The sequence below is a fragment of the Babylonia areolata genome, chromosome 8 (assembly GCF_041734735.1).
Source record: "Babylonia areolata isolate BAREFJ2019XMU chromosome 8, ASM4173473v1, whole genome shotgun sequence".
Classification (NCBI taxonomy): domain Eukaryota; kingdom Metazoa; phylum Mollusca; class Gastropoda; order Neogastropoda; family Buccinidae; genus Babylonia; species Babylonia areolata.
Window position 1 is genome coordinate 25,826,692 of NC_134883.1, and position 24,545 is coordinate 25,851,236.

Sequence of the window (24,545 nt, forward strand, 5' to 3'; positions counted from 1 at the left end):
AGAATTGCACATCTGGGATAAGGTCTGTCTGTAGGGCCCAAAGGACAAACAGTGATGGTGCAATTCGACTGTGATTGATTGGGCATTGTTACTTTTCAAATGATGAGCCATGCAGAACATCCATAGTTTAAATCAAGAAAATCTCTTGCATTTCACTTGTTTGCGGATAGACTGTGGGGTCAGAGTTGTGTGTGATCCATATCACAGACCCACAGAGTGGCTGGTTAAGTTAAGACACACACACAACACTGCAAATTTATTCTGTTTCCCAGATAACATACTGGGCACAGATTTAGCCAGTTTTGTTTCTTTTAGTTTTAGTCTGGTTTTGAATGTTCAAAGAACAGAACAAGTCAACTACCAACAGTGCCTCATTTGTTGGAAAAGGGAGGATCTCTGGTAAGGTTTAACAAAGTTCTTTCATTTTGAATACCAGTGGTAGAAATTCTACAGCTTCCATACTACTTAGATGGACAGATTTTATGAGTGAGAAAGTATTATTTTTCCATCAACATGACGAAGAAAGCAAATGCAGTCAGTTGTCTTTGTCATTGATTGAATCAAGCTGCATTATGTAGTAGTTGGCATTTCAGTTGTGCAGATGTTGGTTTTGTCAAAATTAAATGCATTCATACCATTCAATATGTTCACAGCATTATTCATTTGACCTCAGTTATGCCTGTTTTTTACACCTTTATGTGTTCAGATGTGAAAGGTGTTTTTGTGTGTGTGTGTGTTGGGTTTTTTTTGTTTTTTGTGGGGTTTTTTTTTCTGTGTTCTTTTTCATTCATGGCCCACAAAACACATTGTTTGTTGCAATTCCTGTATATATTTAGCTGGTTTCTACGTTTTTAATGTTTGAGAATACTTTGGTTAATCTTTATTGATTTATACTACAGGTGTGGTTTTTTTTTCCCCCCTTTCTTTCCACATTGAAAAGAAAAAGACTTGCTGGTATTTGAAATTGAGTTGTGGAAAATGGCTATTATGTTATTTTTGGGTTGGTTGGTTGTCGGTGGTTTTTTTTATTTTTTTTATTATTACCAGATTAGTAAGTCAACTTGTGTATGTATGTCCAGAGGATGGTTGTTGATATTATTATGTCCTCTTTTTTTTTTCCTTTTTCTTTTTTTTTTTTTTTTTTTCTTTTTTTTTCCTTTTTTTTTTCTTTGAGAAAAAAAACAAACAAAAAAACCAGCTCAGTTTTCTCTGTGTGTGTGTGTGTGTGAGTGTGTGTGTTTGAGTGCATGCACATTGCCAAAAATGTTTGAGGGAGTTGTTTGCGTATGAGCATTCTTTAATTTTTAAGTTTGTGTTGTACATATTGGTGAAACTAAAAGTAAATAAAAATTTATTTGAAATATAAATCTTTAACTTTGCCATAAAATTTTCAGGATAGTTCAGCTGTATTTGCTTTTTATTTTTCATGAGACCCACTATGTCTTAAACTAGTCACACATGCATAGGTTTGACAGGACGTAGGGTTTAGGAATGGAAAGCCCCATGAAGCATACCTCCAAATCCATGAGAAAAATAAGAATGTTTTTCTCATTCAGTTTGTATATTGTGTTTGCTTACAACATTGACAACCGTGTGTGGTCTGCTGGACTGTAAGCAAATATAAGTAAACAAAACAAACAAGTTCTCTGAACATAGCCTCCAGCTCGTATTTTGTTCTGTTTATCTCCACCAACCTGACCATGCAACTTTAATTTGAAAAAAATATGCATACATTGCATCAGTCTTGCTGTATGCATTGCCAGTATAATTTCTATGAAACATTTGAATCATACCAAGTGTATACAGTTAAAACCATTGATACACAAGCATGAGGCTAACAGACTGTGCATGTTTATGTTTGTGCCTCAGCCAGTGTGTGTGAGCAAAGTATGCATTTATGTCATTTAATAGACATCCGTCATTCATATTTTGAAAGAAATCCAACTTAGGGAATATTTTGTTCACTTCTTTGAAGAATCCATGCGTTGTATACATGCACATGTGTATGAAGATGTTGGAACAAACTGAGTGTTTGTCGTTTGACTGCATTTGTCAACAGTAGCAATGTTAGCTGTTACTTGAGTTTGGAAATGTTCATAACTTGGCATGGATTTTGCAGTAATCATTTTGGAAGTTTATATCAGCAGCAGTGTGATTTGAAATTCCAGTCAGGAATGTGTATGATAAGTTTGTTGTGTAGATGTGTGCAGGTGCACAGGAAAGGGAGCAAACACTGCTTCAGACTTTGACACCAGTGCAAGCTTGTGGACCAGTGTATCAATTTTCTGGTTAACTCTCCATTCTACAAATGTTGCTCTGCTGAAGAACTGTTTGTGGTTGGTTCCTGTGTGTCAGATGTTGGTATTGTGTTTGCTCTCATAGATTCTGTATGTAGTATAACCATTTAGTACCTGAAGTTTTATCTCACTTGCTCATACAGTGATATCACTGTGAATACTCCATGTTTGCCATGCAAGATAAGCTTGTTTGCTTCAGATGCAAAGCATTGGAAGAGTACAGAGAGAACAAATATTGTGTGGATGTGACTTTATGCACGAACAGGAAAAATGACAATAAGTCTTTTCATTGTGGTCATTTGACTGCAGCAATGTCTTCTTCTTTTTCCAGCACCCGCTTGTTACTCTGATCTTGACCTCTGAGTTTGGAGTTTGGCCATCATGAGGATCTGATCTGATCGAACATGAAGTGAAAGTCCCATCTAATGTCCTCAGCACATAATTATTGTTGCAACAACATTTGTCATATTATAGTTTATGACTGACTAATTGTGGACAAATGTGCTGATGGACTGACTATTCTGTCATGGACACAATTGAAGGTTGAACATGGTGAATGTTCCATTACCGGGCAGTGATAGGGTAGTGCTGGAATGGCCACACGCAGTGGACATCTGTCACAAAACTGAAATTCAACAAATGTGTGGAAACTGTTTCCTGAAACTACCATTTATAAAGAAGCAAAATCTTCCCACCATCAAACAAACAACAGGTTTGAGAGACCTCAGTTAAAACACAGATTCTGCAAGTGAGACTTTTTTTTCTTAAACATGGTAAACTATGCCTTGTTAAAACGGCTCTTTGAGAACATTTCATTTTCTGTTATCTCTGTATAGACAACATAAATAATTTCAAACAATGTTGAAAATGAGTGGAGGTAAATGTTCATAACATCCCACATTTTAAATTTTAATGTCATTGTCTGTTGTTATTTTTTTCTCCCACAAGTTTCTGATAATATGGAAGGACAAAAAAAGTTGCAAAGATGTTGGTAACATTCTTGCCAAAAAGATTCTTAGCTTTGAACCAATGTCTATGATAATGGAAAGTATCATGCTTCTGAAAACAATTTTCCCTGGTGTGCAGTTTTGTCTTCCCTCTTTCTTAAAGAAACAAAAAAATTGTTGTAACGGATAAAACCAGGAAAAAAAAAGTATTAAACATAAACTTAAGAATAAAAGTTATCAACATCAGCGCATTTTCCTGTGGTGAATTAAGAAATGAATCCAGTATGGTGTAGAACCTTTCCAGCAACAAGCTTTCACTTGTGTAACAGACGGCGACAGTTGATTGGCATTTGTTTAACTGTATAGTGTACCGATGGAAAATAGGTTAACCAGTAGAGTGCTCTCCCATTACCAGGTAATTTCGAGGATTCAGGGGTAATAAATCACAAAAAATTCTAGCGCAAAAACTATGGGTGATACAGGAAGAAAGTAAACGTTTTTGTGAAGGAAAATGAGTTAAGATTCTGCTTCTGCCCCAGCCCCCACCCCCCCCTCCCAGTGTTAGGTTGATTGCAGATAACTGTTCAGGCAAGTTAAGTCAAGATACTAATTTTTATGCAACAAAAAAAGTCTATTTCCACCTCTACATAATGACATCCATAAGGAAAAGAAACAAAATACAGCTAGAATTAGCATGCCTATTGTCAGATCAGATTATACCTGTAGAAGAAATTAAAACTGGTTGTAAGTTTATAAAAACAATCACAGATTGTGCAGACATGTAAGTAAATCACTGTCCCAACAATGACAAAGGTGGGTAAGATGTGCAGACATGTAAGTAAATCACTGTCCCAACAATGACAAAGGTGGGTAAGTCAATGTAGAAGGTCAATCACAGTCTCAGTAACAGCTGGTAAGCTTTTTGACAGCAAAGAGCTTTTGCAAGTGAGAGGGTGAAGTTCTTTGATGACATTCACTCCTTTCAAGTTGCATGTGGGCCGATTTAAGTGTCTGCTGTGCATCCAGCTTGCCACCTCTTTAAACAGTCTGCTGTGCATCTGGCTTGCCACCTCTTCTAACAAGTCATCCATCTGATACAGCGAACAAAAGCGTTAAAAACAAAAAGCACGTGTCTCACGTCCAGTGCAGGCTCATCCCTGCGTTTCATGAAAATCATGGAGCATTGGCGGTTGTCGATTTCCTGCAGTCTGCATTGAAATGGGAGTACACTCGTCCCCAATAGCCATGCCCTCTTCATGACCTCTTGCTGGCATTTGACCTATCGTCTTACATCACTCCTCTCTCTCTCCTCCTCTTCTTCCAACTCTTGCTGCATGTATTCTGTCAGTCAGAGCCACTTGTTCAAAAACACTGTCTGATTGGATAGACGGACTGAATTACCATCAAATGGGCTGTCAGTTCCATCACTGTCGTTGTCAATCACCTTTGTTTTCAAACCAATCATGAGACAAAGGAGATCCTTCTCCATTGTGAAAGCTGTCCATAATCACAAGCAGAGCTTTCAGAATTGTGTAAATCTGCTGACTGACCATTTGCTTTACTGGACAGTTTTCAATGCCTTTTTGTTTTTTTGCACATGATGCAACCCCCTTTCCACACGCGTATCACGTGGTCAAATTATTAAGTAGAAAGGGGTCTTCTACCTGATATATGTTGACTTTATATATCTTTATAATCCAGACACATCAAACTAACCATTCAGTCTGTTTATGTGAATTGAACCAAACTCTAATGAAGGAAAAAATCAGAACATATGCAAGACGTCAGTGGACGTCTTGTACAAACTACAGCAATACTTTTTGTAGGACGTCAGCTGATGTCTTGCGCACTCAACTGGTTCAGTTGTTTTTGTATTCAGCTGTGTGTTGTGGAAATCAAATCTTGCCTGTTCAGTGCCAACCTCATTATTCCCATTTTTTCAGCGCACTCACTTTATCTTGCATGTTTTATGTCACAGTTCAGTCAGTGATTGTGAATATTTACTTTGTTATTCCAACATTGTTTTAATATGATCAGAATATTTAATCATTTCAGTCGATTCAATTAGTGTTATTTCTACACCTGTCCTATTCTTCCGATGTTTCTCCCTCTTTTCTCTATCAACTTTTAGATAGATGTGTTACCAAGCTGAATGTATCAAATTAAGGCAGTCCATTTGTCAAATTCAACTTCGTAATGTTCTCTGTAATTATATATATCTCAATGTACATAAAGGCATGTATGACTTGCCTCGTTATCTTGTCATCAGACACCATAACTTTGGCTGTCATCTACACTGTGGATGTTTTGTGATGTGCTCAGTTTATGCAGACACACCAAGCTGTGTCTTTTGCATCAACATTGCACACTGCTCCCAAAATCTTATCTTTGCCAAAAGTTGTTTTTCCCCTTTTAATGCTTTAGAAGAGAAACCTTTTAGGACTGGTCAGTTGTATTTTGTGTTTCAGATTTATTGTGAGGTTAGGAATTGTATCGCTGGTTTTTCTCTGGACATCCTGTTTTCTTTTTCCATGTCCTGCATGGAAAATAGTGAAGTGCTAACATACACTGTAAAACTCTTCTCATTTTGTGTGTCCTAGCTTAAGTGAGTGTTAATTTTTTTCAGTAATTCAAGGGTGTTTTTTTATTTTTCATAATGTTTTTAATTTTTCATACTGTGTTGAAACATTTGATTTTTATCAAGTTATTGCTGTTTGGTGAAGATGTAAACTAGAATTATTGGTTGGTTTTGTTGTGAACTCTGGTGTGACCAGAGTTGGTCTGTTTTTCCCCAAAAGGATTATTTTGTTTGTAAGTAAGAAATGAGATTAAAAAGTAAGTTTAATGCTGTCAGAGAGATATACAACTCCTTGACTGATGACTAGTCTTTGCATTACTTTAATGATTGATTATAAAGGGTGGCAGAAAAAAGTGTTCAAAAGGCAGCCAGTCATGTTGTATATCATGTCTGAAAGTTCTCTGTCTTGTTTCATTTCATGATTGTTTGAGAAAGGAATAAAACAGGCAATTACATCCAAACTTTTGAGTATATTTTAATGTGAATGCATGTTCTACAGTTATTTAATTTACAGCCAAACTTGCTTGTGATCTTTTGTTGTTACACACACTAGCAAAGAGTCAGAATGGGATCTTGTCAGGTTGAACTTGGAAGTGACTCAGGCAGACTGAGGCAAGGGGGGAAAGATCAAGTCAGAAGAAACTAGAGGAACTAACAGAGCTGGAGAGTTGAGACACCACAGATAATGTGTGTGGTCATCAGAACAAGGCACCTGATCCCAATCGAAACTTTACACTTTCATCTTCAGATAAAACTAAGCGTTGTGAAAAGATGCACAATTTCAAGTTCAGCTTGCTATAAAGTACCACACAGAAAAGTAAATTTGAAGAAAAGGTGTGTTTAACTTGAATGTGTTACTAGTTTTCTTGTCATTTCAGTTGGTATGCATGTTTGTTGGTGCCCAATCCAACCAGTAGATACATGCCAAAAATAAAAACATGCTGCACATGCTTTTTCTCTTCTTTCACTCATTTATTAGAAATAGCAATTGAACAACAACAGGCCTGAAACAATGACAGATCTTCCTATTACTTATTAGAAATAGCAATTGAACAACAACAGGCCTGAAACAATGACAGATCTTCCTATTACTTAAAGATGTGAAACAGTGAGGAAAGAAACACTCTGTTACTGAAAACAAAATCTGTCAAAAAACAATATGCTGTAATTGTAAATGAATTTTCTTATCTCACACCAACATTTCTGTTTTAATTTATTTCACTCTTTGCCACATATGAATGTATACACACACTCTTTCAACAACCACCATGTTAACATTTCTGCCTCACTCTACTCACAAGAACCATTAAATCATAAACTTTTATACAAATCTGAATGAACTGAAAAAGCAACTCTGGAATTCAGACATTTACTTCTATACAAATGGTTATTCTCTCCACAATCCGTTCATAAACTTCACATCCAGTCTAAACCATAACACAGAAAACACAAAGGTCACAGAATCAGCAAAAAGTTAAAAATACAAGCCAATCACTCTGAAGGCCTGTGCAGCAATGGGGTTACAAATGGGAAGTAACCACTACAGCATGGCTCTGAGGGTCTCCATTTTCTGGTAGACATCCTCCCGCTTGTTGTTGACCCCAGTCTCCGACTCAAGGTACTGCTGGCGGTTGATCTTGCCGGCGATGAGTTTCTCTGCCATGGTGATGGCCAGGTTGATCTGGTCCTTGTACTGGCCATCCAGACGCTGCAGCTCAGCCACCTGAAGCACACACCATGCCACTTCAGCTCACGTCCCCTTCATTTCACACAGGACGAAACATTCGTATCCCGCACTGATGCCTTCTGGACACAAGATAACCATTCAACAACCCCAATTTGATGTCATTACAAAAGCAGGGGTGAAAACATGTTGCTCTGAAGACTCGCAGCCAAGAACCTTCATCATTATGAGTGATGCCACATGACTGATAACCAATGACCCCTGATACTCTTTTTTTTCCCCAACCCATTATGAGTGATGCCACATGACTGATAACCAATGACCCCTGATACTCTTTTTTTCCCCCAACCCATTATGAGTGATGCCACATGACTGATAACCAATGACCCCTGATACTCTTTTTTTCCCCAACCCATTATGAGTGATGCCACATGACTGATAACCAATGACCCCTGATACTCTTTTTTTCCCCAACCCATTATGAGTGATGCCACATGACTGATAACGAATGACCCCTGATACTCTTTTTTTCCCCAACCCATTATGAGTGATGCCACATGACTGATAACCAATGACCCCTGATACTCTTTTTTTCCCCGACCCACACCTGCTGGCAGAAACAGTTCCTCCAGACACAAATACTAATAGTAGTGAGGCATTCCATGACTTATATGACATGTAGTCCACCCACAGCAATTATGGGTATTAAAAACAAAAAAAACTCAGTTTTTACACCCAGACAGACACATTATCATGCAACAAAAATAAATCAGATCAAGTTGTACAAGGATAATTAATGGGGTAACTTGAGAGTGAACCAGGTATAAAAAAAAACAACACACCCACGCCTTGCCTTCTGGGTCAGGAAAGACAATACACAGATGCATCCCATGAAACAGGAAGGGATACTGCCACTATCTATGAAAAGTGTGGGTCATTTCTGACTCACACCACATAAAATTATATTGCTCTGACTTCATGTGCTCTGGCTGAGGAGGCATCAAGTCTCAATCCTTCTGTTCTATCGCCAGTGCGCTGCGATGGCTCGTTGTGTGGCCACTGCAGAAGCAACGCCTCTTGAGCTATCATCCCTGAAGCTATAGATGTCCCTCAAGTAGAATTCGATGAAGGTAGAGTGTACTGTGTCACCTAAGGATACTGGTGCGGGCAAGGAAGACTGAGGTCCGCAGCTGTATTGTGGGAGAGGTCTGGACCACAGCTGTGCTGATAAATGTAGCGCAAAGAAAATTGGGTTGGTGTGTTTAATCTGCACTTTACTGAGAGCCCTTCGAATCAAAGGAAGGGAAGGAAACATATACCTATACCCCCCACACACCCCCAACTTTTCTGTTGTTGCCAAAAAAGACAGCACTGGCATGTTGCCTATGCATAGAAGGTCAGACATTTGGCAACAAGACACCTGAGGTCCCTGGTGTCTCTGGGACAGGGCTGTGTAATTGCCCAGGTAGGTACCATCACGAAGGGGCATACGGAAGGCTTGGTGGCTTCTCTACCTGAGTGTGGCATGTTGGAGCAATCTGCAGAAAGTTGTCGGCAGTCAATGGCTGGGATGGATCAGGCTGTGGGAGTGCACTTCATGTGCCCGCAGATCACTGAGTCTCATTCTGTGGTGGAATTCCTACTGGAAGAGGGTTTCCATGGGGAAAATTTTTGCTGAAGGTTCTTCAGTGAGAAAGGGGACCGGATCCATGACAGGCCTGTGGCTGTGTGTGGTGCGCACTAAGTCTGGGATGGAGCAGGGCGGGGGCAGGGAGGAAAGTGGCTGTAGATGTGTTGTACTGGCCATTTACATCAAATCACTCATCTGACATGCGTTTTCAGTATGGCCAACAGTAAAGTGAGAGCTGTATTATCAGCGGTTTCTGAATTGCAAAGTGAATCATTAGCAGCTTAGTCTTTCATGAAGGACTATGTCTCTCAGACTAGAAGTCAAATTGCACTGTGACTTAGTGCTGTAGCCTTGAGGGCTAACTAGCCTTTGGAATCCGTCCCTATGGTGAGTCCAAAGGCCCTCTTGATCGAGGGATTGGGGATGCAACTTGGGAAAAACACTACTATGAATTGTATAATCAGATTCAAGCCTGAATAGTCAGGACAGCACTTGACTGCTCTGCTGATCTGATGGTCACTGTCGTACACGACTGATTATCATATACTGGTCCTAGAAGGACACCAGTCAGCATGGGTAAATCAGGACACAGCTGCTGTGCGCTTGAGGGATGAAGGTAACCACCATGCAGTCTATGTTGAAATGTAAGGAAGCCGGAAGGAGTTGACGGGGTCTTGTGGTGCAACCACGTGTCTGAAAGACATGGTGCTTGCTTTTGAAGTGACAACAAAGTCATCCTCCGACAGGCCCTTGGCTGAAGGCTGGGGCTCCATGATGGGATAGCCTGCCTAGGCTAGAAACCCCTGGAAGTGTCTCATTGGAACGACAGTGCTTGAGAAGGAATGCCCATCTGTAACCACAGCAGTGGTTGTGTGTTGAGGCTGAAAGGATCGGGCAGGGAAGACCAAGTGCAGAAAGTGCTTTCGAACGCCAATTGTTTGAGACATCGATGCTGGATCTCTGTTCAAGCAAGGTGAAGGGGCGAACTAATGTGCTTGAATGCAGCATCTGCCGTGTCAGTATGAGTGGGCAGAAAGGTATGCCCCTATGGGTAATGCACAGTTCGTTGTGCTTTGTGAGACGCATCCGTCCTCGTCAATATGCCATTCTCCCAATTGTAGAGGAAAGCAGTGATTACCCAGGCCTTCTGCTACTAGTGAGGAGTGGAAGAGATGGACTTAGGGTGATTGTCTCCTGCCCAGTGGGCAGTTTTTGGGCCCACTTAAACTTGGAAAGAATGAAGGGCGTGTGTGTCCTGAGTGGCACCTCTAAGATGGACTGCCTCATCCCTCCTTGTACCAGGTTAGGGCATCTCTAGCCCTGAGGGTGATTGTTGCAGGCAAATGAATTGGGTTGCCTTGTCCTTCCATGCACCAAGAGAGGGCATCCTTAGCCCTGTGGGTGGGAAGGGAGTGTGTGTGGGTCCCTGAGGACCGGCCACTACTGAAATGTGAAGGAACATACATTCAGGTGTGAATGAGGCAGTTTTGTCTGTGAGTGCAGTCATCCTCCGAAAGCAAGGTAGGGATGAATTTAGGAAAATGAATACATATATGTGCAATGGGATTATAAACTTCCATCAACTCAAGTGATGATGTCAGGAGTAGGCCAATGACAAGACAAGAGATCTAGTCACGAGAAATAAGCGGCTGTATAAGCAAACGTGTAGCGAGCACAGATATACCCAAGTAAATGGGTAAGTGTGCATAATCCGTAATGGGAAGGAATCTGTGTATGCACCTATATATAAGAGATGTACATACGCATATGAATAAAGTGCCAGTATGTAGACAGAGAGAGATCTGGGCATGTGAACAGAATGACGCAATTGCAAGTGTGTCTATATTGCTATGTATGGAATGTCAATGAATAGAGATAGAAATAAAATTGTACATGTTAATATGAAAGTCGTATGAACCTTAAGCGCACACATGTGTCTACCGAGGGATAAGTATACATCTATAAGTGTAAAAAGAAATGTGTATAAATGTAGCAAGATATGGTAGATATCTGTATCTATGTCTATACACACACACACACACACACTTTTTTTTTTTTTTTTTTTTTGTTATAAGAAATCAAAAAGAATGGAAGGGGAAATCTTGTGATTTATTTCCTGTTATTGTGTATAACCAGAAGAGAATAGTAATGGGGATGGTTGCCTGCAGAGGAATGTGCACAAGTGTGGGGGGATGAAGAACCCCAAAGTTCAGTGGCCAATAGCCTGAGAAACAGCAAGAAAGGTGCAGTTGCAGTTGCTATGCAAAGTTGTGTCAAGTCTATGAATGGGCATCGGGACCCAATGAGAAACCGAAGGAAAACATCATTGGTGGACAGCACGAGGGGCAGGAGTGACGTGCTGTGTTGGCGAAAGTAACTACAGCATCAACCGCCTAGGTTACAAATGTGGAGTTGCCTCCCTTGGCGCCGATAATCATCGAAAAGGATGGTGTCTTTAGAGCACATATCCCCTGGTGCAACGTGTCCTCGCCGTAGAGGGAGAAGTGTCATGCTGTGTGAGAGTCCATGGTTTGATGCCACCATAACCGACACAGGTGAAAACGGCCGCAAGGGGAATAATTATAACGTCCCTTAGCGCCGTGGGCATCCCAACCCGAATCGGTCGCCATCGGACACGAGACGGTCGGGGCATGTGGCCTGACGGCGCCGTAATCCAGTGTTATGGGCGTCGTGGACAAGGGGGTGACAAGTCCGTCGGCTTGCCGTGGGATGTGCATCCCCCTGTAGCTGAACAGCGGTCCTACCTCGCGAATAACTCCTGCGAGAGGACCGACATTCAGCTGTTGTGTGTTGATGGATAAAGGGATAGACAAGATCGGTCCGAGCACTGCCGAGAGGTAGAATCAAGTTAATAAGAGGCTCTCCAACGTGGAAGTGCCAATATTAGTCTGGGCAACAGCAGAGTTAGGCAGTGGGGCAGAAGAATCCAGCACTGCCGAAGTTCCAACAGGGTGTGCACGTACCTGCTCTGTGTGCAGGCGCAAGGTGAGGCACGGGGAAGGAGAGTGGTGCATAACTGCTGCAGCAAGTTGGCGATGAGTTGCTGATTGTTTGGTTGAGCAGCTTGCTGAGACGCCATTAGTGGATGGGAAACAGCAGCAATCGGCGGTGTGGCAGAGTGGGGTCATCACCGCATAGCTTGGTGGGACCGTGCACGCACCCGCACTGTAAGCAAGGAGCAGTGCCGGTGCAAGGGAAATAACTGCGGCGGTCACCGGCAAGGTTGCCGAAGCAGGGGTTTCCTCCCTTGGATCGGGCGCTCTGGACAAGGAGGGGGGTGCACGCGTATGGGCAAGCGTGTCCCCTAGTGGTCCACCTTCCTCCCTACACCAGGGGAGGGCATCCCTACGCGCCTCGGTCGCCACTGGATCCGAGACGGCCGAGGCATGCCGCGTGGGGGGTCACGTGATCCGATGTCACGGCCGCCACCATGGACGCATCACACATAGGGCCCAGTCTAACGTGCGTATCCAAAACAAGCTCCCTTTTTTTCTTTCTTTTTTTTTTTGGTGTTGTTTCCCCAAAGGGATTGTGGCACATTCCATTGGTGCAACTGTGGGTATGGGTAAAGAGATAGAGGAGGTCGACTCGTACACTGCCAACTGGCAGGGCTGAGAAAACGCGGATCGCGTCGAGTGCATTTGTGGATTGATAAAAATGACATTAAAGGCAACACTGACCTGAGCGTGTGGCAACAAACCTCTAGAAGTCACCAGAGGAGGTGTAGGAGGTGGTGGATGTCTGGAGTTGACCGGAGGGAGCGGAGGAAGAGGAGGAGGCGGCGGGCTGGCGTTTTTGAGAGGGCCAGGAGTAGAGGGCCCAGAGTGTCAGCGAATCGATTGCGATCGCGCCTTAATTTTAGCGCGATCGCCCAATCGAGCTACATAATTATGTGACCTGGTCGGAGACCTAATTTGACAACAAACAAGAATGCCAGAGTTGACAGACAGACAGAAAAAACGAAAAAACTTAGCCGTATGGAGAGCACAGGAACAGGAGTCATGATGGCTGCCGGAAAAAGAGGGCGCTAGCCAGGGGGACAAAGGTTATCGGCCGTAGTACTTTCGTTTTCTCCCCATAGGCAGATAGTAGTTTGCACAGTACAGGAATCTCAGACCCCTGCCAGAGTCTGCACTTGTTGGGTCACGGTTAAGTATGTGTAATTAAATGTCCTTTTTCATTTAAGAGCCATGGAAAATTCAGAACCCTTTTCACATTCCCCTTTGATAGGAATTGCTTCAAGAACTAAAAAATGGACACAGACAAGGAGGAAAAAAACAACAACAAAACTCAATGTGCAGACAGTGTTGTGTGCACCAACCTTTTCAGCAATGTCAGCCCCTTCAGCCTTCAGCTGCTGCTGCAGGTTCTGGATCTGGGTGGTCAGCTGGCGATAGTCGGCATCCACCTTCTTGCGGCTGGCCACAAAGGCGACGCTGTCCTTGCTGGCCTTGAAGCGGTTGATGGCGTCGTCATAGCTCTGGTAGAGGGCGCTTCGCCGGTCCTGGGTGCTCTGCACCTCCTCCACCAAGCTGGCCACTCGCATGCGGCTCTCCTTAGCCTCATCCTGTACACACACAGGCACTCACGTTCCAATACAGATTTTTTAAATAAATATTTTTTAAGTCATACCAAATGTTCAGGACTCTGGGCGCTTACTGTACACTTTCTTGGGCAGTAGACCCATGTTTCAGAACAAACCCCCCCCCCCCCCCATACCCCCTCCTCCCCACCAAAAAGAAAAAAGGGAAACAAAAGCCGGTCCTGGGTGCTCTGCACCTCCTCCACCAAGCTGGCCACTCGCATGCGGCTCTCCTTAGCCTCACCCTGTACACACACAGGCACTCACGTTCCAATACAGATTTTTTAAATAAATATTTTTAAGTCATACCAAATGTTCAGGACTCTGGGCGCTTACTGTACACATTCTTGGACAGTAGACCCATGTTTCAGAACAACACTCCCCCCCACACCCCCTCCTCCCCACCAAAAAGGAATCAAAACAAAACACAAACTGAAATTTTTTTTAAAAAGGGTTGTATGCTTAAGCCTCCTGGCCCAAGCTTCAGAACAAAAAATAAAAAAACACTAGCAACAAAACAAGAAAGTACCACCGCCCCTAAATCCCCTCTCTCCAAAACGTTTAGGACTTCTGGTTCTTATTGAGCACATTCTTAGTTAAAAGATCTTAACTTCAGAATTATCAAAAAAAAAAATTTTTTTAATTTAAAAAAAGAAAAAGAGGGAGGAAAAACTTCAAAACAAATGTTCTCATATGTGTGCCAACAACATCACTACAAATAAAGCAGTTGTTGAATTGTTAAGACATAACTTGGTGTAGATTTAATAGCACATTATTGGTAATTTTACTGACTCTAAATGAACTCTGCTCCATGTGATTTTATACTTATCAGACAAAACAAAACAAAATCCCTTAAAACAAATACAAACCCCCCACTGATTCCATGGCAGGCATCACTTATCCTTCAATATTCAAATTCACATACACATATTAAATGAAAAGAGGAAAGGAGTTCGAGAAACCTGTGCTGAACAAGGACACACATAGTACCTTGGTGATGGAAAAATCCAAGCGAACATAGATGATAACAGCCAAAAACAGCAGGTAGAATGCCCCAACAACCAGCAAAGGCTCCTGCAGAAGCTGCATGCGGGTGAAGGTGTAGTGCACCTGAAAAATATGACAATAATGTGTGGTTCTGTTCATTCCTCTCTTCACTCCTCCACGACAGCTGCCAGTTGCCGCTGTACTGAAATGCAACAATCATACACATAGCCTACCCAGATTCAGCTTTATAAATGTTAAAGTGTAAGTCAAAAGCATTCTTGGCGTCACCCCAAAATACCAGTTTCAGAGTTTAAAAACAAAATTTAAAAACAAAGTTCTTTGAAAACAAAATTTTAAAACAAAGTTCTTCAAGTATGTCAAAAGGTTTTTGCAGGCTGTTTCATTATTGTTTACAGAAGCATCCAAAATTATAGCTAGATAACAGCAAGTTATGATGATATGCCGTTAACTGAAGCATGGATAGCAAACACACACAATTCAAAGTCTCACATTTAAAGATATGCCCAAAATACATCTCCCCAGAGAGTGAACAAAGACAAACTCGTATGTATGTCTACAATTACTGCGCTAATCAACATTATGAACCCTAACAGACTTAACACTCAAAACAGTCAAACTAGCTAGATAGTAAAAACTTCAGCAGTATGACAAAACAGTTTCCTGACAGGGATATATGTTCCAGTCAGAATAACCTGGCATCAAATAAACAAGGACAGAATTCCTTTCAAGAAGAGGGGGACACTGACCTCAAAGTCCTGGATGTGTTGCTCCACCAGTCTAGACTTGCTCATCACCACCACTGGGCGACCCGCCGTATCCAGGTAAGTGTAGTGCAAGCTGTCAGACTCACGCTTCACCTCAAAGGGCGTTTTGATCTCAATGTTCCTGCACAGTCACAAACAACAACTTAAGTTCATCATTGTCAAGACAGTAACTTTATCAATGGGTGTGCACTAATCTAAAACGTAAAATATATCAAATGTAAGAGAATTCTCTTTTGTGACAAATACCCATTTTTGCATGAAGGTGGTGTGGATTGTGTGTGTCTCTATATGTGTGTATCCATGTGAGAGAGAGAGAGAGAGAGAGAGAGAGAGAGTGTCTGTGTGTGTGTGTGTCCCTTTCTTTCATTCAATGTGTGTGTGTTAACTGAGTGAAAGACAGTGTGCGATATGTTTTAATGAAAGAATGCTTTCTTGACCTGCAAACTGACTCATTGGAACCACATGAAGACTTCCTAAAATGTCTGAGTGAGTGTCCAGTGGACTCTCTAAGCAAACCAACTATAGGAAGCCCTGTTGTTATAAACCCTGATTGCATTCAACACCACCATTTCTGGCTGTCAGTATATACCAGTAGTTATGGCACCAGCTGCCTTTTGATGGAACCAAGATTTGTATTTGTATTTCTCTTTTTATCACAACAGATTTCTTTGTATGAAATTCGGGCTGCCCTCCCCAGGGAGAGCGCGTTGCTACACTTCAGCGCCACCCATTTTTTTGGTATTTTTTCCTGCGTGCAGTTTTATTTGTTCTTCCTATTGAGGAAGATTATTACGTTCTTTAGTCACAATTTTACAAAAACGTTAAAAGTTTGAAATTGCATTCTGTGCAAGACAAGTTATTTCTTCAGAACAATTACATACCCTTTTTCTTCCTCTCCCTTTGAACTTTTCAGCCATCCCATTCAACCAATAAATCAGCATTAAGTGCATTACAGAAGGCAAGCAATGGCAGGAAACAAAGTTTGATCTTTATCAGTACATAAAGAATTCTAAATCAGTTAACGTCTCTAAAAGGAATCTCCCCCCCCCCTCCTTCCTAAAATTACATTTAATCTAACATACTTACCATGACCCACTGGTGAAGGCTCTGGCAGGGGTCTGATTCCCTGTCCTGTGTGAACTACTACCCCGCCGAAAGGGAGAAAACGAATGTAGATACGCAAGTTACCTCCCCCCAGCATAATTATTACATTCACTGCGCATGCATGAAGAGCACACTCTTCTTCTGATAGCCATCTTTGATCCCTGACCTGTGCATCCAAGCGGCTAAGTCTTTTTTCCTTTTCCTTACTGTCTGTGCTTTCTTTGACGTTCTTGCGTTGCATATCGTCAATGTCATGTTTTCTGACAGGACACAGGACTACCTCACTCGCTTGGGTGAATGGGCTAAGATCAGTCTAGATCACACTTGTTAGGAGAAAACACAGGCTGGGCTCTTTTCGCCACTGCAAACGCTGCTCCTCCTTGTCCACCTTTCCCCCAACCCCCTTCATCAACACCCACACAGCCTCTGATGCCTCTGACCATCACTTGCCAAGTCTTTTAATATTTTTTCTTTTTAAATAACACTCACTTGGAGCCTTCTGGTAGAATGACTTTGACGACAGCTTCGTCCACGACCATGTCATCATACAGATGGTCAACAAAGCGCATCTTCAGAGCATAGTTGTCACCTGAAAAATCACAAAACTAACCATTCAAGCTGGCAGGAATGCAAGGACAAAGCATGCCTCCAAAACAAATGACAGATTGCAATCTAAAACTAGTGAAAGTGTCAGTAAAAACAATGCAAGAACTGGGCCTGAAAAAAACAGTTTGAAAAATGTCACACAAAATATTCACTGATGCTCCATCAAGTACTTAATGTAACTGATGTAGACACTTAGAATGACGGGCACAACAGCAGAGTGGTTTAAGTGTTGGACTTCCAATCTGAGGGTCCCAGGTTCGAATCTTAGAAACAGCGCCTGGTGGGTAAAGGGTGGATATTGCAGACCTGCTAGTGCCTGAACCCCCTTTGTGTGTATACACAAGCAGATCAAATACGCACCTTAAAGATCCTGTAATCCGTGTCAGCGTTCGGTGGGTTATGTAAACAAGAACATACCTAGCATGCACATGCCCGAAAACAAGAGTATGGTTGCCTTCAACGTGGGGGTAACAATCGTCATACACAAAAAAGCCCACTCATGAACATACATGTGAACGTGGGAGTTGCAGCCCAAGAATGAAGAAGAAGAAGAGACACTTAGAATCAGTTAATCTTCTCACAAATGCCAACCAATGCTTTCATTATTTGTTGTAACAGCCAATCATTTTCCCATTTATAATACTACTTAAAGTTCTCCCACAAAGCATGTGTACATGTAATACACAATAATGTTTGGGTACATGTCCATATTTGTGCGCGCGTGTGTGTAAGCTGCCAGCTGTGTGTTCGTTCCGTGATTCAGTAAATTACATAACTGGACATATAAGTGTACACGTCTGTGATTATTTATTCACTTTAAACTATTCATTTATTTATCAGTAAAGCAATTTGTTCACTAGTAGAAATTCACAATCCTTATAATCAGATCATGACCAACGAAAACATCTGAAAATTGGTGTAAAAACAATACATTTCAGTCAATTTAATGATGACTTTTAGTCCCTAACACAGCCAACTGACTGTTAATGTTTGTTTCTGCTATTAAAACAATAAATGCACACTGTTGAACAGAAGAAAATTGCACACACAAAAAAAAGAGTGTACAGTTATCAAACAGTGAACTGACCTTTGTTGTACAGATACTCATAGCTGGGCACATTGTAGCCCAGAAAATAACGAGTTTTCCAACCACCAAAGAGAGGGAATCGGGGCCTCAGCTCCAGGTCCACAGCATCATCCAGTTCACGCATGTGGCTGGTGGAGATGTTCCCAATCTCATCTCTGTAGTACACATCACGTGCTGAAGCTGGCAGGGATGTCTGGATTGATAAAACACCAAAGTTACCAACACTTTCATTCTGTCATCTGTAATATCATCTCCAACATCTACCATTTGCAAAAACTTTCAGCTTTATAATAATGTATAACTATTTTCTGATTGTGTAACCATTCAGGTGTTCCAGTTGGCAACACAAGATATTTTGACATAATACACTATTTTGGCAATTCTGATAAACCTTTTTTTTCACTTTGTAAATTTACATTAACCATAGCTTGTCCTAACACAAAATGAACCAACCATAACAAAACCCAAACAAATTAAAGAACATCTGTAAAACAGTATCTTTCTAATTCCAATAAAAAATAAAGTGGATTGGGGAAAAGCAAAAGCTGCTTGGTGTGAAAATACTTTGTCGAGTCAGTGTAACAAGAGCATGCCTTATAAATGTCAGCAATCCCTGAGCACAAATCAGTTAAAACACATATGAAAAAAGAACATCAAGCATAATACATTACCGGTTAAAAGCTGAGGAAAAGCAAGATCTTTGCCATTATTTGTGTTACAAAATTCTTGGCTTTGAAAAAAATTAAATAAAACAACCAAACCCTAAATTGGCCTGATCAAAGAAAAGAAAAAAAATAACAGTCCTGCATTTGAACGCTGAACCAGTCAGCACTACTACACTATCCCACTCGTTTTATCTTTTTTATCATCATGATAAACACTATCTCATCATTTCTGTGACTCTCATCTCATCTTTTCAAAAATAGAACTTGTTTTTCTTTTAAAAGATTGCAAACTTTGTTTCTCAAGTCAAAAGAGGTTATCCCCAGTTTCCCTCCACTGGAACACTAAAATAAAAAAGTACCTTGAATGATTTGATGGAAGAGACCCCATCCTGGTTCCTCTGGTAGTCAAAGCGAGAGAAGGGTCCTTTCAGGACAGCCCCGGTGTGTCGGACGTCCACATGCTCCTCTACAGCAATGTTACCCCAATGCGACACCTCCACAACACGCTCCAGATCGGTCACTGTGAGGAAGGGAGAGTTGTTCTCTTCGTGCACCTTCAGCGAAGCCTGCAACACATTGTATACATGTTCCCTTACCTACAGTGTAAACAGAATGCATCTCACAGGTTTCATTTAAAGTTAAAATAGTTGTGGACTTCAACAGCTTGAAGCAAGAATATTCCACTTTTCCATAACTTACTGACACATCTTTTTCTATGTTAGTAAATTACACATACAAAAAAAAATCACAACACAATTTGATATTTTATCGAAGAACAACTTGCCTACAAAATAACACAGTTCTAACACAGCCGCATCATTTGTATGACATCAACATCAATTGTTCCTGTTCTTTGTTAGTCAAATGTCTTACTAAATTGGTTGGTACTTTCCCTGTGACATCAAAGAAATCTTTTCCGCTATATTTCTACATGAGAAGTCAATGCTGGTAAAAGATGAGCACCATTACAGGTCTACAACTGTTCAGTAAGGTACCATACAAAATCATCAAGAGTGGCTAACTAACCTCAGAGAATGGAGCCTTTTCTTCATAAGGTCCGTAACTGATGACATTTTCCGACAAAGATACAGGTTTTGTTTTGGTGTAAGACTCCAGTGACGCAGATGACGTAGTGACAGAGGTCTTCTGAGAAACCGTTTTGTATGGGGAATAGAAGTACAGGTTGCCCTCAAAGACAACATACTGCTTCTCTGCCTGAGTGATCTGTGCAGGATATGGATTCAAGCAGTGAACAAAAACAGCCTCAACATCCACTGTCACAGATTTCCCAGCATCCAAACTTGATGGCAGCACCACTCTGTAGAACTCTTTGTCACTGCACACAAAAGTATAACATGACATGGAGTGATGGTCATCCCCTGTTACAAAAAAAAAATGAAATGAACTTTTAACAGTTATATCCTTTAATTATTAAATACTATATTCACCAGCTCTTACTATCTTAGAATTCCAATTTTGTTAATGTTTCATTCCAATGGAAATGTATTGGTAAAAACCTCACATATTTCACAAATATCAACATTTGTCAAAAATAGCAGATTTCATGGATTTCCAAATTTCGAGAAATTCTAGGTTTTCACATTCTGAATAATTAACAGTAATGTACAGATCTATGAAAAATAGATTTCAAAAGACAAGCTCGATTTATATGTTCAGTTTCTTTGATTATCTATATGCTCAGTTTTCTTGATTATGTCACCTTTAAGTTGAACCAAGGTCAAGGTAAAATACTGTTAAGTTGAACCAAGTTCAAATGACTGTTAAAAAAAGATGTTTGAAATATGAGATGTTACTGCTCATGCTCCACTGTCATGCAATAAGACACAAAAAGAAACAGAGCAGTCTGTTCCACTTTCACTTCTTGGCTTGAGAAAAGCTCTCAAGTGAACTGAACTGAACTGAATTGTACTGACAACTACTGGAGGATATTACCTTTTTGCGTGTGAGAATGATCTGAACTTATCTCAATCTTTTTTCTCCTTTTTTCCCCCCAAGCCAGACATGATTAAAATGAAGGAAGCATGACATATTTTAAATTTGACAAGAAATCATCAGAACAGGAAGATTTCAAAGTAACGCTTTTTTTTCTGAACTGTAACTTATCTCATCTTTCCTCCCCCCACTCCCGTCACAAGAAAAGTGACATACTTTAACTGCCTGTAAATTCTTTATTCACAGTTTATACAAAATAAGTTGATATCAGATGAAATTACTAAACCACAATTAGCCATGTGTGACTTAATTCAGTTCATAGAAGTTATAATCATCAATGTTCACATAATACATGCTATCACAACATTATATGATGTAAGTGTAATCTTACAATATATATGAAGTCAGAACACCATCAAGTATCATCATTCTATAACCAAATCCACTATCTGACCATCATGTTCACATTTCATGAAATAATCTGAAATTGTCCATGCCCATAACCATACCTTTGGCCACTGACAGTTGTTGGGACAACTTCCAACCTGTCATCTTTGTTGTCTTTTGTCTGAAACATTAAAAAATGTTTCTTAATATATGCTACATGATAGCTATCAATCCATTTACAACAAATAATGCAAAAGCGATCAGTTTCTGAAAAAAAACTCCACTAAGTTAAACTGAATGATACTACTGTTAGTCCTTTTTTTTTTTTTTTTAACATGTAAACATGTGTGCTGCATCCTCAAGATACCATAGTATAGCATCTTATTGGTATAATCGTATATGTTGTGGAAAAGTGGCCAATGTTAGTGTAATAACTTTCAGTTTTTTAGTGTTTGGTCATTCAGCATCAAGGATCAGTCACTTCACTGTTCCATGCCATTATAAAATCAAAGTGCTGGTGGGTAATATTTTGTCATCAGTTTACCATTTCCACATTCACTGATATAAAATTTAAAAAAAAAAAAAAAAGGGGGGGGGGGGGAGGTGGGTCCAAGGGTAGAGAGGGGGGGGGGGGAATAAGGGTGAGGGGAGGGGGGGGAGGAAAGGGGAAGGAGATAAAGAGGAAAGGATGGCTGAGGAATGTATTCATGGGAACCTGCACATGTGTGTGGGAGGGAGGCGAGGGGGTGTGATGCTGGGGTAATTGTTACCTTTGGTTTTACAAATAGCATGTGAAAAAAAAGCATAACCACACTGACAACATAAACTGGTCTACAACTGTGATGCATACATTAACTTGAAGCATTACACTTTTCCAGTGTTACATTGATTAACTTCTTACTGGCCATAGCAACATGTCAATTCAGATGTTCTGGACCCCACCAAACATTAGGCTACAGATTATCTCATTTTAGGCAAAATTTCGTAATCCACATCAACCATGTAATTTCTTTATAATTATGTGCACACACACTATCAGTATGTATAGAAGTACATCACCTGACGTAACTGGCATAAGTTAGATGATGTTAGAAAGCGGAAGGTTGTTAACAGTGACAACCAATGAACCACCGACATGGCACTGGCCAAGACAGTTCTGCACGTTAGTTGGCACTTGTTCACGTTTAAACCACTACCTGCTGTACGTCGCTGCCAATGAATGTTATCAATCTACTTTATTTAACTAATAAGCTGTGCATTCTATACCCTGACGATCTGTCCTTTTCATCTTGTTTGACATCGGTTGTTTTTTTCTTCCGTGTCTCTCTCTTTGCATGCAGACCGACCGAATCGACTTGATGCCACGTGATTAACTTATCGTCTGCTCCACCTACAACTGACCGAACAAAAAAAACCTGCTAAAACATACAAAATACTTACCACAGCACCAATAAAAGACAGCTTCGTTTTCAACGATGGATCCACCACATACAAAAACGATCTGACAGATGAGGATCCCTTATTTTCAATCGTCATGGACGTGGACGTTTTCACCAAATGGCTGGCGATGTCGATCTTCCGTTCAACTTGCGACACAACGACGTTTTGGTCGATGGTGTCTTGATTTACTTTGCATAAAACGGAAACAAAATAAGGCAACAGAAGCAAATAAAACGCCTTCCCTTTCATTTTGCTTCAATTTCCAGCTGCAAAGAAGATAGTGCTGCAGAACTTGAACAACTCCCACGTCGACGAATCACCGGCTTCCACGAGCGGACGCCCAGCCTCGTTCCCAATCGCCGTGTTGGCAGGAGTAATTATATATCCTGGATTGAAAATGAAACGGGTTTAATCTAAATGGCCACTCAACAATCGTTACGATTATATTGTCGTTCTGTTTTATTTTGTCTAGCGGATATAAGAGATTACTTTTGATAATATCATTGCTAGTAACCATTACCACGAATGTTGATATAATCATTGTTGTCCTAAAAAACAATACAATAATTAGGCTATTATATAAACAGTCTTAGTGCGTGCACGTGTTTTGGGTTGTCTGTTGAAACACTGTGAACAGGCACAACTGAACATCACCGAAAACAAGACACAGCCGCAATGAATGGTCTCCTCTCTGGTGTGCGGCTTCCTGGGAAGCTAACACAGGAGACGAGCCGCTGTGTGGCTGTGGATGTGGAACTCAGGATGAAGGGTGTTGGAGGGCTACATGCCGTTGTGACCACATGTCGATGTGACCAAGTATTACATGCCGTTGCCGTGACCACATGCCGTTGTGACCAAGTGTCGTTGTGATCTTGTCCTTTTGATCTCACGCCATTGTGACCATGATTATTAATATTTTGCCAAAGAGTGGCAGACCTGAAACTGCAATAGTTCTCATATCTCTCCTTACTTTTTATTTCGTGTCGGAGCGGTGACTGTGTGGACGGACGGCCGTACTTTTTTTTTTCTTCTTCTAGTGATGGGTGTCGGATGCATAGGTCTGCTCTGAGTGTTGTTGTTTTTTTTTAATGTTTTTAAAATATCCACTCACAAATCTCTCTCTCTCTCTCTCTCTCTCTCTTTCTCTCTCTCTCTCTCTCCGGCTCTCTCTCATACTGAGCTTCACTAGTGCCGTGCCGGCACACTGGCATAATACAGACTGAAAACGTATTAACGTCAGTATACTGCACCGGGAAATACAAACTGACGAAGTACTGATCCGGAGAAAAAGTCATGATCGTGGGTGGAAGTTAAGTGGAATAACAGCTTCCTGCATAGAATCATAGATACCGAAGGTACATCAGTAATCATAAAAAGCACAAATGAGTCAATACAGAGCCCGCCGAAAAAAATTAAAGTATATGATCCTGGATCCCACATGAAATAGTGAACTTGACACATTTACCGGTTTTTTTTTAAATGACTCGGTGAAAACACGGCGGCCGGTAAGGCATTTGACTCCTTAAAAGCTACAACAGTTTATCTGAACCGGCACTGAACTTTGATGTATAATCCTCACACACACTCACACGCACACACTGACTGACACACCGGCACACACACACACACACACACACACACACACACACACACGGTATACAAGCCGGGGCATCATGTGGAGACTGTCATGCTGGAGACTAAGCTGGACTTCACTCAGCACATCGAGAACATCTGCGCTAAGGCCAACAAGACTGGGCTTCTTGAGAAGGAACTTGAAGGTGTGCTCCAGCCG

General features: G+C 41.1%; 1 protein-coding gene and 1 long non-coding RNA gene across 2 annotated transcripts; one reads left to right on the top strand and one right to left on the bottom strand.

Moving 5' to 3' along the window:
- The first annotated feature begins 1,194 nt into the window (after positions 1 to 1,194).
- On the top strand, positions 1,195 to 6,991 carry LOC143284684 (uncharacterized). The gene is made up of 2 exons (XR_013055596.1): positions 1,195 to 6,824; positions 6,885 to 6,991. It is a non-coding gene; the product is annotated as an uncharacterized LOC143284684 (long non-coding RNA).
- Positions 6,992 to 7,160: 169 nt separating this feature from the next.
- On the bottom strand, positions 7,161 to 23,113 carry LOC143284683 (dolichyl-diphosphooligosaccharide--protein glycosyltransferase subunit 1-like). Its single transcript, XM_076591614.1, has 10 exons — positions 22,754 to 23,113; positions 21,436 to 21,494; positions 20,000 to 20,309; positions 19,333 to 19,539; positions 18,309 to 18,501; positions 17,105 to 17,204; positions 15,494 to 15,632; positions 14,730 to 14,849; positions 13,479 to 13,724; positions 7,161 to 7,545 (listed from the first exon to the last, which is right to left on the bottom strand). The coding sequence occupies exons 1-10, from the start codon at positions 23,000 to 23,002 to the stop codon at positions 7,363 to 7,365; spliced, it is 1,806 nt and encodes a 601-aa protein (XP_076447729.1). The 5' UTR covers positions 23,003 to 23,113; the 3' UTR covers positions 7,161 to 7,362.
- Positions 23,114 to 24,545: the final 1,432 nt, after the last annotated feature.

What these genes read in the sequence shown, in the direction of transcription:
- LOC143284683 (XM_076591614.1), bottom strand. Translation starts at nt 23,002, where the DNA reads ATGAAAGGGAAGGCGTTTTATTTGCTTCTGTTGCCTTATTTTGTTTCC. An exon ending in TGTCTTTTATTGGTGCTGTG is followed by an intron (nt 21,495 to 22,753) that starts GTAAGTATTTTG and finishes TTAATGTTTCAG; the next exon opens with ACAAAAGACAACAAAGATGA. An exon ending in CTTCCATCAAATCATTCAAG is followed by an intron (nt 18,502 to 19,332) that starts GTACTTTTTTAT and finishes TTATCAATCCAG; the next exon opens with ACATCCCTGCCAGCTTCAGC.